Below are 13,672 nucleotides of genomic sequence, written 5' to 3' on the forward strand. Positions count from 1 at the left end.
TATATCTGCACAGAGATTGAAGCTTCAGAGACTGGGAGTTCTGTGGAAACTGTTTGGGTAAGAATACAAGGACAGAACAATGGAAAGGACACCATTGTAGGCATTTACTACAGGCCGCCTGTGCAAGCTGAAGATATGGATGAACTCTTTATGCATCAAATGGCCAAGTTCTCCAAAAAATATGACATAGTTGTCATGGGAGATTTCAACTATCCAGACATTTGTTGGGAATCTCTCTCAGGCAAAACTAACAGGTCAAGGAAATTCTTATCCTCTCTTGCTGACAACTTTATCTTCCAAAAGGTAGGGGAGAAAACAAGGGGAACTGCTACCTTGGATCTAATCCTTATAAACAGGGAGGAAATGGTTGAGGAGGTAAAAGTGGCTGGAACCCTAGGAAGGAGCGACCATGCTATTTTAGAATTTTGGATAACTAGAGGAGGAAGACCTGTGAAGACTCAGACGTCAAGGTTAGATTTCAGAAAGGCAGATTTTAAGGGATTCAGAAAGATAATTGGAGGGATCCAATGGCTGGATATCCTTAAAGACAAAAATGTCCAGGAAGGATGGGAAATCTTGAAAAATGAAATTCTCAAAGCACAGTTGTTAACAATTCCGAAAAGAGGGAAAAATAGGAAGCATTTAAGGAAACCAGGATGGGTGAACACAGAACTTAAGCACATGCTAAAAAGGAAGAAAAAAAGTTTATAAAATGGAAAGAGGGAGGCATATCTAAAGAAGAATATAATGCTGTCTGCAGAACCTGCAGGGCACAAATCAGATTATCTAAAGCTGACAATGAATTGAGGCTTGCAAGAGATGTCAAAAGCAATAATAAAGGATTTTGGGGATATGTCAAAAGTAAAAGAAAAGTCAAAGATGCTATAGGATTTTACAGGATGAAAATGATGAAATGGTAAGACAGGATGTTGAGAAGGCTGAACTTTTAAATTCCTATTTTGCATCTGTTTTCTCTCAGAAAGGAAATGTAACACCAACTGTTATTCACTGTCCTATTAAGGGAATAGAAGAATCCAGGATATCTATAAACAGAAAGATAGTGAGGAAACACTTAGCTAACCTAAATGAATTCAAGTCTCCAGGTCCAGATGAATTACACCCCAGAGTACTGAAGGAGATAGCAGAAGAAATTTTTGAACCCCTCTCCATAATCTTTGAAAATTCTTGGAGAACAGGAGAAGTGCCAGAAGACTGGAGAAGAGCAAATGTTGTTCCTATCTTCAAAAAGGGGAAGAAGGTGAACCCAGGCAACTATAGGCCGGTGAGTCTGACTTCTATACCAGGAAAGATCTTTGAACAAATTATTAAACAACATGTATGTCAATACCTGGATAAGAATGAAGTGATTAAACAGAGTCAGCATGGGTTTGTAACTAATAAGTCATGTCAGACTAACTTAATTTCCTTCTATGACGGTATCACTGATTGGGTGGATCAAGGAAATGCTGTAGATATAGTATATCTTGACTTCAGCAAAGCATTTGACAAAGTCTCTCATACAATCCTTATTGAAAAAATGACTAAGTATGGAATGGACAAGGCAACTGTTAGGTGGATTCATAACTGGCTTAGTGATCGGGCCCAAAGAGTGGTCGTAAATGGCTGCACATCCAGTTGGAAGAATGTCTCAAGTGGGGTACCACAGGGCTCTGTCCTGGGCCCTGTATTGTTCAACATCTTTATCAACGATTTAGATGAAGGAATTGAGGGTAAACTGATTAAATTTGCTGATGACACAAAGCTAGGAGGGATAGCTAATACTAGAGAAGAGAGAGAGAGGATTCAAAAAGATTTAAATAAACTGGAGAAGTGGGCAGCAACTAACAGAATGGTTTTTAACAGGGAGAAATGCAAAGTACTACATCTGGGCAATAAAAATGAAAAAAGCATATATAGAATGGGAGGAATAGGGCTAAGTGACAGCACATGTGAAAAAGACTTGGGTATACTAATAGATCACAGACTGAATATGAGTCAACAGTGTGATGCAGCAGCAAAAAAGGCAAATGCAATTCTAGGATGTATTAACAGAAGCATACAGTCTAGATCACGTGAAGTCATTATATCCCTCTACTCCTCTTTGGTCAGACCTCATCTGGAATATTGTGTCCAGTTTTGGGCACCACATTTTAAAAAAGACATCAACAAACTGGAGCAAGTTCAGAAAAGAGCGACCAGAATGGTGACCGGTCTGCAAACCCTGTCTTATGAGGAAAGGTTACAGGATTTGGGAATGTTTAGTTTGCAAAAGAGAAGACTGAGAGGAGACTTAATAGCTGTCTACAAATATCTAAAGGGCTGTCACATTGTAGAAGGATCAACTTTATTCTCATTTGCACAAGGAAAGACTAGAAGCAATGGGATGAAACTGAATGGGAGGAGACACAGATTAGATATTAGAAAAAACTTTTTGACAGTTAGAGTGATCAATGAGTGGAACAGGCTGCCACGAGAAGTTGTGAGTTCTCCTTCAATGGAAGTCTTCAAACAGAGGCTGGACAGACATCTGACTGGGATGATTTAGCGAATCCTGCTTTGAGCAGGGGGTTGGACCAGATGGCCCAGGAGGTCCCTTCCAACTCTACGATTCTATGATTCTATGAGAGGGTGGGAGATTGTCCACCTTATCTCCACCTGCAGAGCCTGCGGCGCCGTGTGCTGACAGGACCTGTGTGATGTCACAGTCAGGTGTTTAGTCACATGGGAGAAGGAATGACATGGTCTAGGGCTTAAATAGTTGGGCTTCAGAGGCAGTCTTTGGTCAGAAAGACTAGAGAGAGGATTCTCCAGTGGTTTGTGTCTTGTGGAGGAAAGTCTGAACCTGTGTTGCTCCAGAGCGGGATGTTACCCGCAACGCATGGACTCTGTTACAGCATTTTGTTTTCTTTGTTGTTTTTGCCTGAAGGGCTGTGTTTACTTTCCCCTTCCTGTTGGTTTATGCTGCCATATAATAAACCAGCTGAAGACGTAAAGAGACAGTGTTCCTGTTTTCAACCTCAGTGTACCGCTAAGGCTACTTTCAGACTTGCGTTATGAGGCGCAGCGCAGGGCCGCCGCTAAGCTCCTCCCCCGGCCACACCTCTGGTCAGCTCCTCCTATGGGCGCATGAGGCTGCATGCGACCGGCGTATCCTATATTTAGCGTTGGGTACGCTGGCCGTGCGCTGGTATGCTTCAGCCGGTGCATGCGCCCTTTTGGCACTGCGCCGAGCGCACAAAAATGCAACACGGCGCGTTTGGCGCACGTCGGCGCAGCGACAAAAGGGTGCATGCGCCGGCAAAAGCATGACAGCGCACGGCCAGCGTACCCAACACTAAATATAGGGTACGCCGGTCGCATGCAGTGTCATGCGCCCATAGGAGGTGCTGATCGGAGGAGGTGCGGCTGGGGGCGGAGCTTAGCGGCGGCCCAGCGCTGCGCCTCATAACGCAAGTCTGAAAGTAGCCTAAGTGAGTTGAACTACCACAGTGGGTATATCACAAAGAATCTCAATAAAATACATTTAGGTTTATTGGTGTAAGTGGAAAAGGCCACGGGGTATGAATACTTTTTCAAGGCACTGTACATATTGTACATTTACTCTTGCTTCTCTGGAATTATTGTTAATTGGTGTTCTTTGACTACCAGGCAGTGGCTTCAGGATGCTCTTAGGGAAAATGATCCTTCTTCTGTGCTATTATTCCTGGTTGGCTCCAAGAAAGATCTCACTGTAAGTAATGTCTTTTATCAGCACAGCATTTGGAACGGTGTTTTTCAAATCTAGTCATGTTTTCAAGGAATTCTCATGTAGATGAGGCCAAACTCAGACGTCCATGGCACACGGCCCAAGTATGGACCGTGATGACCGCTGGTCTCCTGACCTGGAGTCAGCATCCTTATAGAGTATATGCCAATGAGGCTGTCGACTTTGAATAAGTAGCCTCGTGACCAATCCAGACATCACGGATTGCATTCAGACCATGTTTTACGGATGTCTGAATTTGTCCTGCAAGTTGTGGACTGCAGTAATATTATGATACTACACGTGCAATTATTTTGAAATTCAAAAACCTAATTTATCAGGGTTCCTTGAAGATTGGCATTGATTAACAGTATAGTAGACCAGGTAATTAAAGGGAATCTGTCACCAGGTTTTTGCTGCCCCATCTAAGAGTAGCGCAAAGTAGAGGCAAGAAACCCTGATTCCAGTGATGTGTCGCTTACTGGGCTGCTTGTTGTAGTTTTGATAGAATCGCTTATTTATCTGCTGCAGATCTACCAGTGCTCTGAATGCTGAGATCAGTATAACCCTGCCCACACCACTGCTTCACACTGTGGATAGGCAGAAAGGTGCCAATTAGTGCTGAGGACGTGGTTGGACTACATGACAATGGATTTACTAGTCCTCTAGTGATAATCTCCTGCTGTTAAAACTGTGATTTTATGAAAAAGACAGCAAACTCCCCAGTAAGTGACACATCACTGGAATCAGGGTCTTTGGCCTTACATTATGCTGCTCTCAGATTAGGTGGCAATAACCTGGTGTAAGATTTGTACTCACTTGGTTGTGTTTTGAGTTAGGCATGAAAGCAGTTTCAGTAAAAGGTCCAGGCTGGTTTATTAAAAACGCCATAAACTGCTCAGGATAACAAACAAAACAAAAACAGCCTATTCTGGCACAAAGTGAAAACATGTAAATAGTCCATACAGTAGTGTGGGTTCGCTCGCTCGGGTTGGTGTCCAACACTTTAGTCTTTAGCAAACACAAACACTGGAGGTCTGCACACCTCCACACACAGACACTGAATGAAACAACTGGTCTCCTTTTTATCTGCCGTACCACGCCCTGGGGTGGAGGTGTGTGAGCAGTCCCACCCATCTCTCTGACTGCTCCTAAACCCGGCTCTGACACGTTCTATTAACTCTCTCACCACTGGAGCTGCTACCAGACTTACATCATCGAGGCTACCAGCCTCAGTGATATATATCCCCCGTCGAGAATCGTTCCTTAAAAGGCCTGTATGGGGAAAGAGACAAAGTGAATAAAAAAAAACTACATTTCTAGTTGGAGGTAGTTGCTGATATTATTATTATTATTACAACTACTATATATTGGGATAGGATCTTGGCGATGAGAATACCCCTTTAATTTCAGTAATCGGTATAGGATGATTCTAGTCAACCTCTCCCTCGCACAATCACAGCTTTTACGTTCAATTTTCAACTTTTATTAACTGGCTTAATACATTACCTAGTGATCAACTTTATGATCAACTTTATTCTCATTTGCACAAGGAAAGACTAGAAGCAATGGGATGAAACTGAATGGGAGGAGACACAGATTAGATATTAGAAAAAACTATTTGACAGTTAGAGTGATCAATGAGTGGAACAAGATGCCACGAGAAGTGGTGAGTTCTCCTTCAATGGAAGTCTTCAAACAGAGGCTGGACAGACATCTGACTGGGATGATTTAGCGAATCCTGCTTTAAGCAGGTGGTTGGACCAGATGGCCCAGGAGGTCCCTTCCAACTCTACCATTCTATGATTCTATGATCTGGTTATGCTGGTTTTCTCTCCCGACAGACTCATTCTCAGTATGATCTCATTGAACGGGACGCCTTGAAGGTGGCTAAGGAGATGCAGGCAGAATACTGGTCTGTGTCCTCATTGACAGGTACGTCCAGGGCTTTCTCATATAAAAGGTCATCCTTGATTTAAACATATTGTTTTCAATATATCAAAACTTTTTTTTAGGACTTAAAGGGATAGTCCACACTACTTAGATATGGATGGCCTATCCTAAGGATATGGTCATCAGTATCAGATCAGTGTGGGTTCAACGCCTGGAAAGATAACCTAATAGCTGTTTTCAGCTTCTGCTGTGTACAAAGTGTACAGAGGTGGAACTCGGCCTGCCTTTCTTGGGTATTGCAATACCACTCCTATTCACTTCAATACAAGCTTAACTGCAGCCACCAATTGGACAAGTCATAAGTATAATCCTGGAAAACCCATATAAACATCCATGTTCAGTCCTTACGGTAATTTATCAGTGTTTGATTCGTCAGGTTCTGACCCCTAACAATAAGCAGAATGAATGGACAGCACACTTCAATTTATGTTGATTTTGCCATCTATATTCTAGATCTGCAGAGTGTGAGCTTAGCCTTAAAAGGGTTGTCCAGGCATATTTTTTTCCTTAATTATAGACCTACAAATAATAAAAAAACAAGACTACAGGACACGTGACCACTGCAGCCAATTATCTAAACCCAGATACATTGGCAGAGACCATAGATTAGCTGCAACAATCATGTGTGTTGTAGTCGTGACTTTACCACTTCAGGGTGTCGTCAAAGATCGGAGGAGTGTCGGAGAGGTATTGATGGACACTGGAAAAGTGAGCCAGCCATACAAATTAGATGGGAGTCCGCCAAACGATGCGGTGGCTGATCATTCGTCTGACAGCCATCTCAGCCAGACCTCCCATACATGGAAACACTCGTTCGGCTAAGCACTCCTTTGTTCTCTGAGAGCCATCAGCTGATGAGTCTGTTGGCGGATTATCTACCGGACAACAATGCAATCTACAGTTGGACATAATTGATTGAATCTCCACCAAACACAGACTGTCAGCTGAACCTGTCGATGTTGGCAATTTCGGCCGACATTATTCTTATGTGCCTGGTCATCTTAAGTCATCACTCCTTTCACATTTCTATTTCTAAATTCTATTACCTTGACTTATCTTTAGGTTTCTTCACCCCATCCACCCAGTGCACAATTGTCCTGTTGTAACATCTCCTACATATTGTGCTCTTATCTCAGTCATTCATTTATAAGCTCGCCTGACGTATGAGGCTCCGGGCTCCAAATAATTGCAAATATAATTTTTCTGGGTAACCAATAATTGTATTTCACCAAAAAAAAATTGTGTTTTTTTGTTGCATAAAAGTATTTACTAAAAATCTTAGAAATTCTAATTTATCTGAACAAATTGTATGTTCTTCCAGGAGAAAACGTGAAGGAATTCTTTTTCCGGGTGGCATCCTTAACATTTGAGACCAGTGTACTAGCTGAGTTGGAGAAAACGAATGCTCGAAGGATAGGTGATGTAGTGAGTAAGTAATAATAATCTGATGCCCACTCTTTCATAAATTGAGAGCAGAGGTTATATACGGTATATGTGATCTGTTCCACTAATAATAAAATTAAACACAGTCCGTAAAATATTTCATCTGTGTAACATAAGTATAATACTTCATGCATGTGACCAAATAAAAGCACCATACAACCTGCAGACATTAATAAATTAACCTCTTAGACCCAATGAGACTGGTGTAATTTCAAAATAAGTGGCAGAATAGCTGTATAATATACAGATTACAATGAGCTTTTTAGGAATCCAGCTGTAGTTCATAAAAAAACTCATTTTAATATGGATAGTATTATCACATAGGATAATACAGCCATCCTTAAATGGATTTTGAAAGCAAGTACACCAGCTCCATCAGCACAGAGATCTATTTAATAATGTATACACCTTGTCTTGTTCAATTCGATGAAATAATCTGAAATAATTACATGCGATATGACACGGAAATGTTCGTGTTTTGAGACCATTGTCATATCTATGACTTTTTTTTAACCAAATAGGTTAACAATGACGTGTTTTCTAATTTCTTGATGTATTTCTATAGGGGAGGGAACTTTGTCATTCAGATACCGAACTTCTGAGGGTTTATACAGGAATATTTAATTTTTTTACTATGGAGCTAAGAATTAACAGGTACGGTAGTTGCTTGTTGTGCCCGGTGCCAATCTCTCCCAGCACAGAGTGGTCACAGTCTACTCCTGCCGGTGATTCAGTGGCTTCCACTGACGTTACGTTGACAGATCAGCTCTGCTTTGTTAACCTGTGTGACTGCTAACGTCATGCTGATTGACAACCGGCTCCCTACTGCCTAACTGCAGGGAGGTGGCTGCCCATCAGCATAATGCCCACAGTCGCGCCCTGTCAACAGAGCAGCCCAGAAGAAAAAGAGCTGCTCTGTCGACACGGAGCAGCTGAATCGTCAGCAGGAATGATCGGTGATCGCTCTATGCTGGTGCCAGGTAGAACATGCAGGCAGTTGCCTCTGTTAGCAACCCCCTGCCTGTTAGTTTTTTTCCTTATAGTAAAAAAAAGAAAAAAAATAGTCAAAAAAACCCCTTTAATTTTGCTGCTTAGACCTGAGTTCAATAAATAACATTATTAATGCCTGCAGCTGCCACTAGAGGGCACATACAGGTCTGTTAAAACAGTATCACCCTGGGTATCAGCAATCATTTTACAAAAGCTCTATCAGTATTTTGTGCGACATCTGGTGCAAAGGTGTAAAACGTCATTTCTTTCCTTCTTTTTTTAAGGAATAAACAGCAATGACAGCAACTTGTACCAAAGCACAAAGAAGACCAAGCCTAAGTGTTGTCAGTGACAAGGGACAGTCACATCACCAAAGTGTTCCACCGATCTGGAGGAAAATACCTATTACTACATATAAATGTAAACCGCTGCTGCCCTGCTCTGTTGTAGGAGGTTTTTCAGGGTCCATCTTATAATATTGCTGAATATTACAGGTACATTTCATTGCATTCTGCCAGAAGATGAAACATAGTACATTGCAGGGCAAAGTGCTATTATTCATTTTCCGAGATCATTTATTTAAATAGGAAAAGATAACATTTTCTTTTGTTTTACACCTATTCCATTGCTCCACAGAGTAGATACCATTTAATAGCGGTGCAGACTGAAATGTACAGAGTTACAGAAGGTGTCTTGGATTATATATATGTATATATACTGTATATTTTGGAAAAAGCATCATCCGTGTTAATGTACTGCATCTGGTGTTACAGTTTATCCCCATACATTAAATTTGGGGTTGAGCTGAAATATCTGCATTGGACACAGCATGTGGAAAAAAAAAGTGGCGCCATTTCTGGAGAAAAGCAGAAGGCACTTATAAACCCGTCCTGCTACTTCCTGGTGATGTGTAATTTCATAGTGATATTCTATCACGATGCTGTCCTCTTAGCCTTACCCTGTGTCACAGTATGCACATGATTTTGTAACATTTAGCAGAAAGTGACAATGCATATGTCTTTTATGACATGACCATGACATCTTTGGGCACATTGCAATACAATGTCTTTTTGTAAAACCAATTATATTTTTTATGAATTATGCTTTAAAATAAACATTTTCCATTCTAAGTACAAAAAAACCCACTGAAAAATGCTTTATTATGTCTGGCAGCGAATATGTAACAATTGTGGTCACACCGTTCAACTGTTACTCAACTCAATACATCTGTAGATAATGTGGCATACCAAGGGCACTACTCATGAAGACTGGCGTTATACACACCACAATAAAGCCCCCTTCACACACAGCGATCTCGCTGTGTGTGACACTTACCAGCGACCGGCCCCCCTGCCGGGTATCGCTGATCATGCTCAAAAGCACTGGACTTTTTTTTGATCGTTGGTCTCCCGATGGCCAGCACGCATCGCTGCATGTGGCAGGCGGGAGGGCAATGATCAGCGAGCAGGAGCTCGTATCCAAGGTAAACAGCGGGTTGCTAAGCACCGCGCGGTGCTTATAACCCCTCTGTGTACCTTAGATACCAGCGCGCTGGTGCAGGGAGCTGGTATCCAAGGTAAACAGCGGGTTTCTAAGCGTGGCTCTTAGAAACCCGCTGTTTACCTTGGTTACCAGCTCCCTGCACCAGAGCGCTGGTATCTAAGGTACACAGCGACGCGCGCGCTCGTCGTCGCTGGTGCTGATCGCTGGTGAAGCTGCCTGTTTGGCAGCTCACCAGCAATCATGTAGCGACACACCAGCGATCCTGACAAGTTCATATCGTTGTCGGGATCGCTGGTGAGTCGCTATGTGTGACGGGGCCCTTAGATGTGTGTAAATAAAATGTTCCTGTGCTGAGATAATCTTATAAATGTGCACCTGCTCTGTACTGTGTAATGGCTGACCATGCAGGAACATTGCCTGATCATACCACAGCTCCTGGGCAGGGAGGAAGCTAAGAGTATACAGACAGGACAGCACGGGATCACAGCCGATTATTTCTGTGAGCATCAAAAGCTTTATCTCATGGAAAGAATCAGCTGTCATCCCCTGCTGTCCTGTCTGAATACTCTTTTGCTTCCTCCCCTGCACAGGAGATGTGGTATGATTAGACCATGTTCCTATACGACACATGTGGCACCCGAGGATCCAGTCGCCACAGAGGTACTGTACCTCAGCCAGAGTTGTGGTACCCCACTCTCGGGTACCACAGGCACTACCCAGTACCCGCACACTAGCATCCAACACCACACCACTCCAGGCCAGGGGATCTGGGCGGACCCTATTTAGGGAGGGCCTCATCTCAGGCTGGAGGGGGAACTGGGTAGAAGGTGTGGGTGGAGGAAGGAGATAAGGGTAGGATACCTGGAGGTAGAGTGACAGTTAGAAAGTTGGTAGAGGAGAGTTGTCATGGAAACGGGAGTCGGGTGGAGCAAATGTCAAGAGAGGAGTGATGGAGTGGTCGGAGAGGCACTCCAGGGAGAGAGAAGGGGTCCTAGGGGCCAGGGAAGTGAATAATCCATCTGTGGCGCCCGAATCCACGCCGACCGTAGTCGGGTGGAGGGACCAGGTCGCCTTGGGGACCGGCACCAGACTAATAGAGAGACTGTAGGACTCAGGTAGCTAACCAGAGGCTGTAGTAGCTGTATGTGCGACAGCCAAATCAACACACAATTGCTAAAAAGGCAGCCACATAGGGTCAAGGGGACCAGGAGGTCATTGCCCGACAGGACCTGAGGCTGCTGGCTTGGGACACTGAGTGTGAGGTGCAGGGCAGGGAGGGCGTGAGCCAGCGCAGAGAGAGATGACCTGAGAAGGTACACAAGAAGGGGGACCCGGTAAAGGGTACCCCAAACTACCCGAGAGCTGGCTGGACCACCGACCCGGAGGACACAGCACCCGGCTGGTGATTGTAATCTAAAGACTGTGAGTAAAGTGTGAAGACTGCACCCTGCTGTGTCCTCAGATTGATTTACTGCGTCACATCAAATTAACCCTATAATTGCCCTGGGGCCCGCTCTACACGTGGAGAGCTGTAATATCTCTGCTGCGCCACCAACCGCCGCAGTAGACCTGAATTGCTGCGCAGGCCATCTATTGCAGAACACCACAGGTGGTGTCACGACTCAATCCCATATAAACTTTCTCCCTTACATTTTATTGCACGCCCAGGGCCACGGACCAGATCACTGCTGCTGTGAAATCCCCTGAAGAACTGACCGGCCCGGACCGAGTACCCTAAGCTCTAGCAGGCGTCGCACACAGCCATTACACAGTACACAGCAGGGGCACATTTATAAGATTATCGCAGCACAGGAACTTTTTTTCAACACATCCAATTGTGGAACTTATTATTCCAAGAATATTAATTAAAATGTACTTTGTTCCTGGTAAAACACCTTTCATGAATTCAGCACATCTTCCCAGTGGCGAGCATCTTCTTGCACATCACCAGAAACGTTTGCTCTTCATCAGATAACCTTCTTCAATTACCTGTTCACAGTGGGGGTTGTAGGCAGTAATCAAATCCTCCGGCATTTCATCTGTATAAGGCTAGTTTCACATTTGCGCTTTTGAGCGCAGTGACGGCCTGCGCACGGCCGCAGCTAAGCCCTGTCCCCTGCATGGGCCTCCGCCAGTAGCTCCGCCTACCGGCGCATGACACTGCATGCGTCCCCTATCTTTATCACTGGGGGCGCAGGCCGTGCGCAGTATGCGTTTGGCGGCACATGCGTCCTTTTCACGGTGCGCCGAGCGCAACCGAACTGCAGCAGTGATAAAGATAGGGGACGCAGAACGCATGCAGCGTCATGCGACGGTAGGCGGAGCTACCTGCGGAGGCGGGGAAGGGTGCGGGGCTTAGCGGCGGCCGTGCGCAGGCCGTCGCTGAGCTCAAAAGCGCAAATGTGAAACTAGCCTAACGCGCAACTCCACTAATCACAGTCAGAATTCCCAGAAAACAGGATTCCATCAGAAACCGAAACAGAGTTCCAATGGAAACATAATAAGGCCGGCTGAGCTACTTCGGACTCCTTCTGGCCTCCATCGCAGCAGTCTCCATCTTTATTAATCATGCACAAAAACGTAATAGACTAGACTTATGTATAACCTCCTAAAAGCACGGACTGCTGGAATAAAGGCCAGGACAGATTGGCTGTTGGGGTTTATGTTGAAATCATGTTTTTGAACCTAAGCTATACATTAGCATAAGATTTTCAAGCAAATTGAGATTTGTTTTCAAATATTTATCCAATCAGTGTATTACACTAAAGGCCCCCATAATTAGATTATTAGTTGATTGAAACAACCAATTTCACCAGTACTGGTCAGCCGTTTGTTGTGGGGGAGTCGGGAGAGATATCTGTTGGCTAAGTAAAGGCCCCGTTACACTAAACGATATCGCTAGCAATATCGCTATAACGTCACTGGTTTTGTGACGCAGCAGCGATATTGCTAGTGATATCGCTATGTGTGATACTTACCTCCGACCGGCTCCCCCCGCTGGTTATCGCTGATCGCGCGAGAACGTCCTGGGCTGTTTCTCGTCGTCTGCTTCCTTCTGGGCTTCCTGCTGGCGCTGACGAGCGACGCGTGGACGCGGGAGGGAGGACGTCTTCATCGCCTCGTCTGACAGGTAAATAGCGACCGCTGCTCTGTCGCTGCTGAGATCTGCCTGTTTGGCAGCTCACTAGCGACCACTTAGCGATGCACCAGCGATCCTGACCGGGTCATATCGTTGTCGGGATCACTGGTGCATCGCTAAGTGTAACGGTACCTAAGAAATAAAAGAATAAAAATATATATCCTGTTTTGCCCTTGTTTCCCCCAACATCAGCCCTCAACCAGAGGTCTGCAAGGCCCAAAGACATTGGGGAACATTTACCAGTGATGTAACTTTGCATGACATGAAAACCTATCAAAAATAAAATCAGAAATCCTGTCCAATGTTTGGACAGTGTATACTTAGAATAGAATAAGAGCCAAATTTATCAGAGTGCCTCATTCTGGTTAATAAATTTGGGACATTTTTTACACCATTGTGAAGCGTTACATCCCCTTCTTGTCGATTTACTTTATGCCTAAGTTTTGCTGCAAATTGCTGCACATTGTAACCAGGTCCTTTCCTATTAGCCACACTCTTTGTTATACACATGTCCAGGGTTTGGGCTCTGCTCCCTTCACCCCAGTCTGCTGAACTCTGTTGTGCTCCATGTCAGCCTTTGCAAGTGGCCCGGCGTGCTCCCATATGATCGTCTGGATAGGCTTATATAAGGTCCACCAAGACGCGCACCTGTATCTTGGTATTAAGACTCTTAGTTTTCCTGTGTGCTGTCTACTTGCGGCCTCCACTGCTTCCATACCTGCTTCAAGTGTCCTGTCTGCCAGCGGCATCCACTGCTTCCATACCTGCTTCAGGTGTCCTGTCTGCCTGCGGCATCTACAGCTTCCATACCTACTTCAGGTGTCCTGTCTACCTGCAGCCTCCACTGCTTCCATACCTACTTCAGGTGTCCTGTCTACCTGCAGCCTCCACTGCTTCCATAC

General features: G+C 44.5%; 1 protein-coding gene across 4 annotated transcripts in view; it reads left to right on the forward strand.

Moving 5' to 3' along the window:
* RAB34 (RAB34, member RAS oncogene family) overlaps positions 1 to 9,269 on the forward strand; it is a 53,656-nt gene extending 44,387 nt beyond the window's left edge. For all 4 annotated transcript variants that reach the window (XM_073565513.1, XM_073565516.1, XM_073565514.1 and 1 more), the window contains exons 8-11: positions 3,649 to 3,730; positions 5,587 to 5,677; positions 7,017 to 7,124; positions 8,413 to 9,269. In XM_073565513.1, coding sequence (XP_073421614.1) covers positions 3,649 to 3,730; positions 5,587 to 5,677; positions 7,017 to 7,124; positions 8,413 to 8,480 — 349 coding nt within the window. In that variant the 3' untranslated portion in view covers positions 8,481 to 9,269. The remainder of the gene's footprint in view (positions 1 to 3,648; positions 3,731 to 5,586; positions 5,678 to 7,016; positions 7,125 to 8,412) is intronic.
* The last annotated feature ends 4,403 nt before the right edge of the window (positions 9,270 to 13,672 follow it).

This window comes from Dendrobates tinctorius, unplaced genomic scaffold, assembly GCF_039654945.1.
Source record: "Dendrobates tinctorius isolate UK_male_01 unplaced genomic scaffold, ASM3965494v1 ptg000016l, whole genome shotgun sequence".
NCBI classification, from domain to species: Eukaryota; Metazoa; Chordata; class Amphibia; order Anura; family Dendrobatidae; genus Dendrobates; species Dendrobates tinctorius.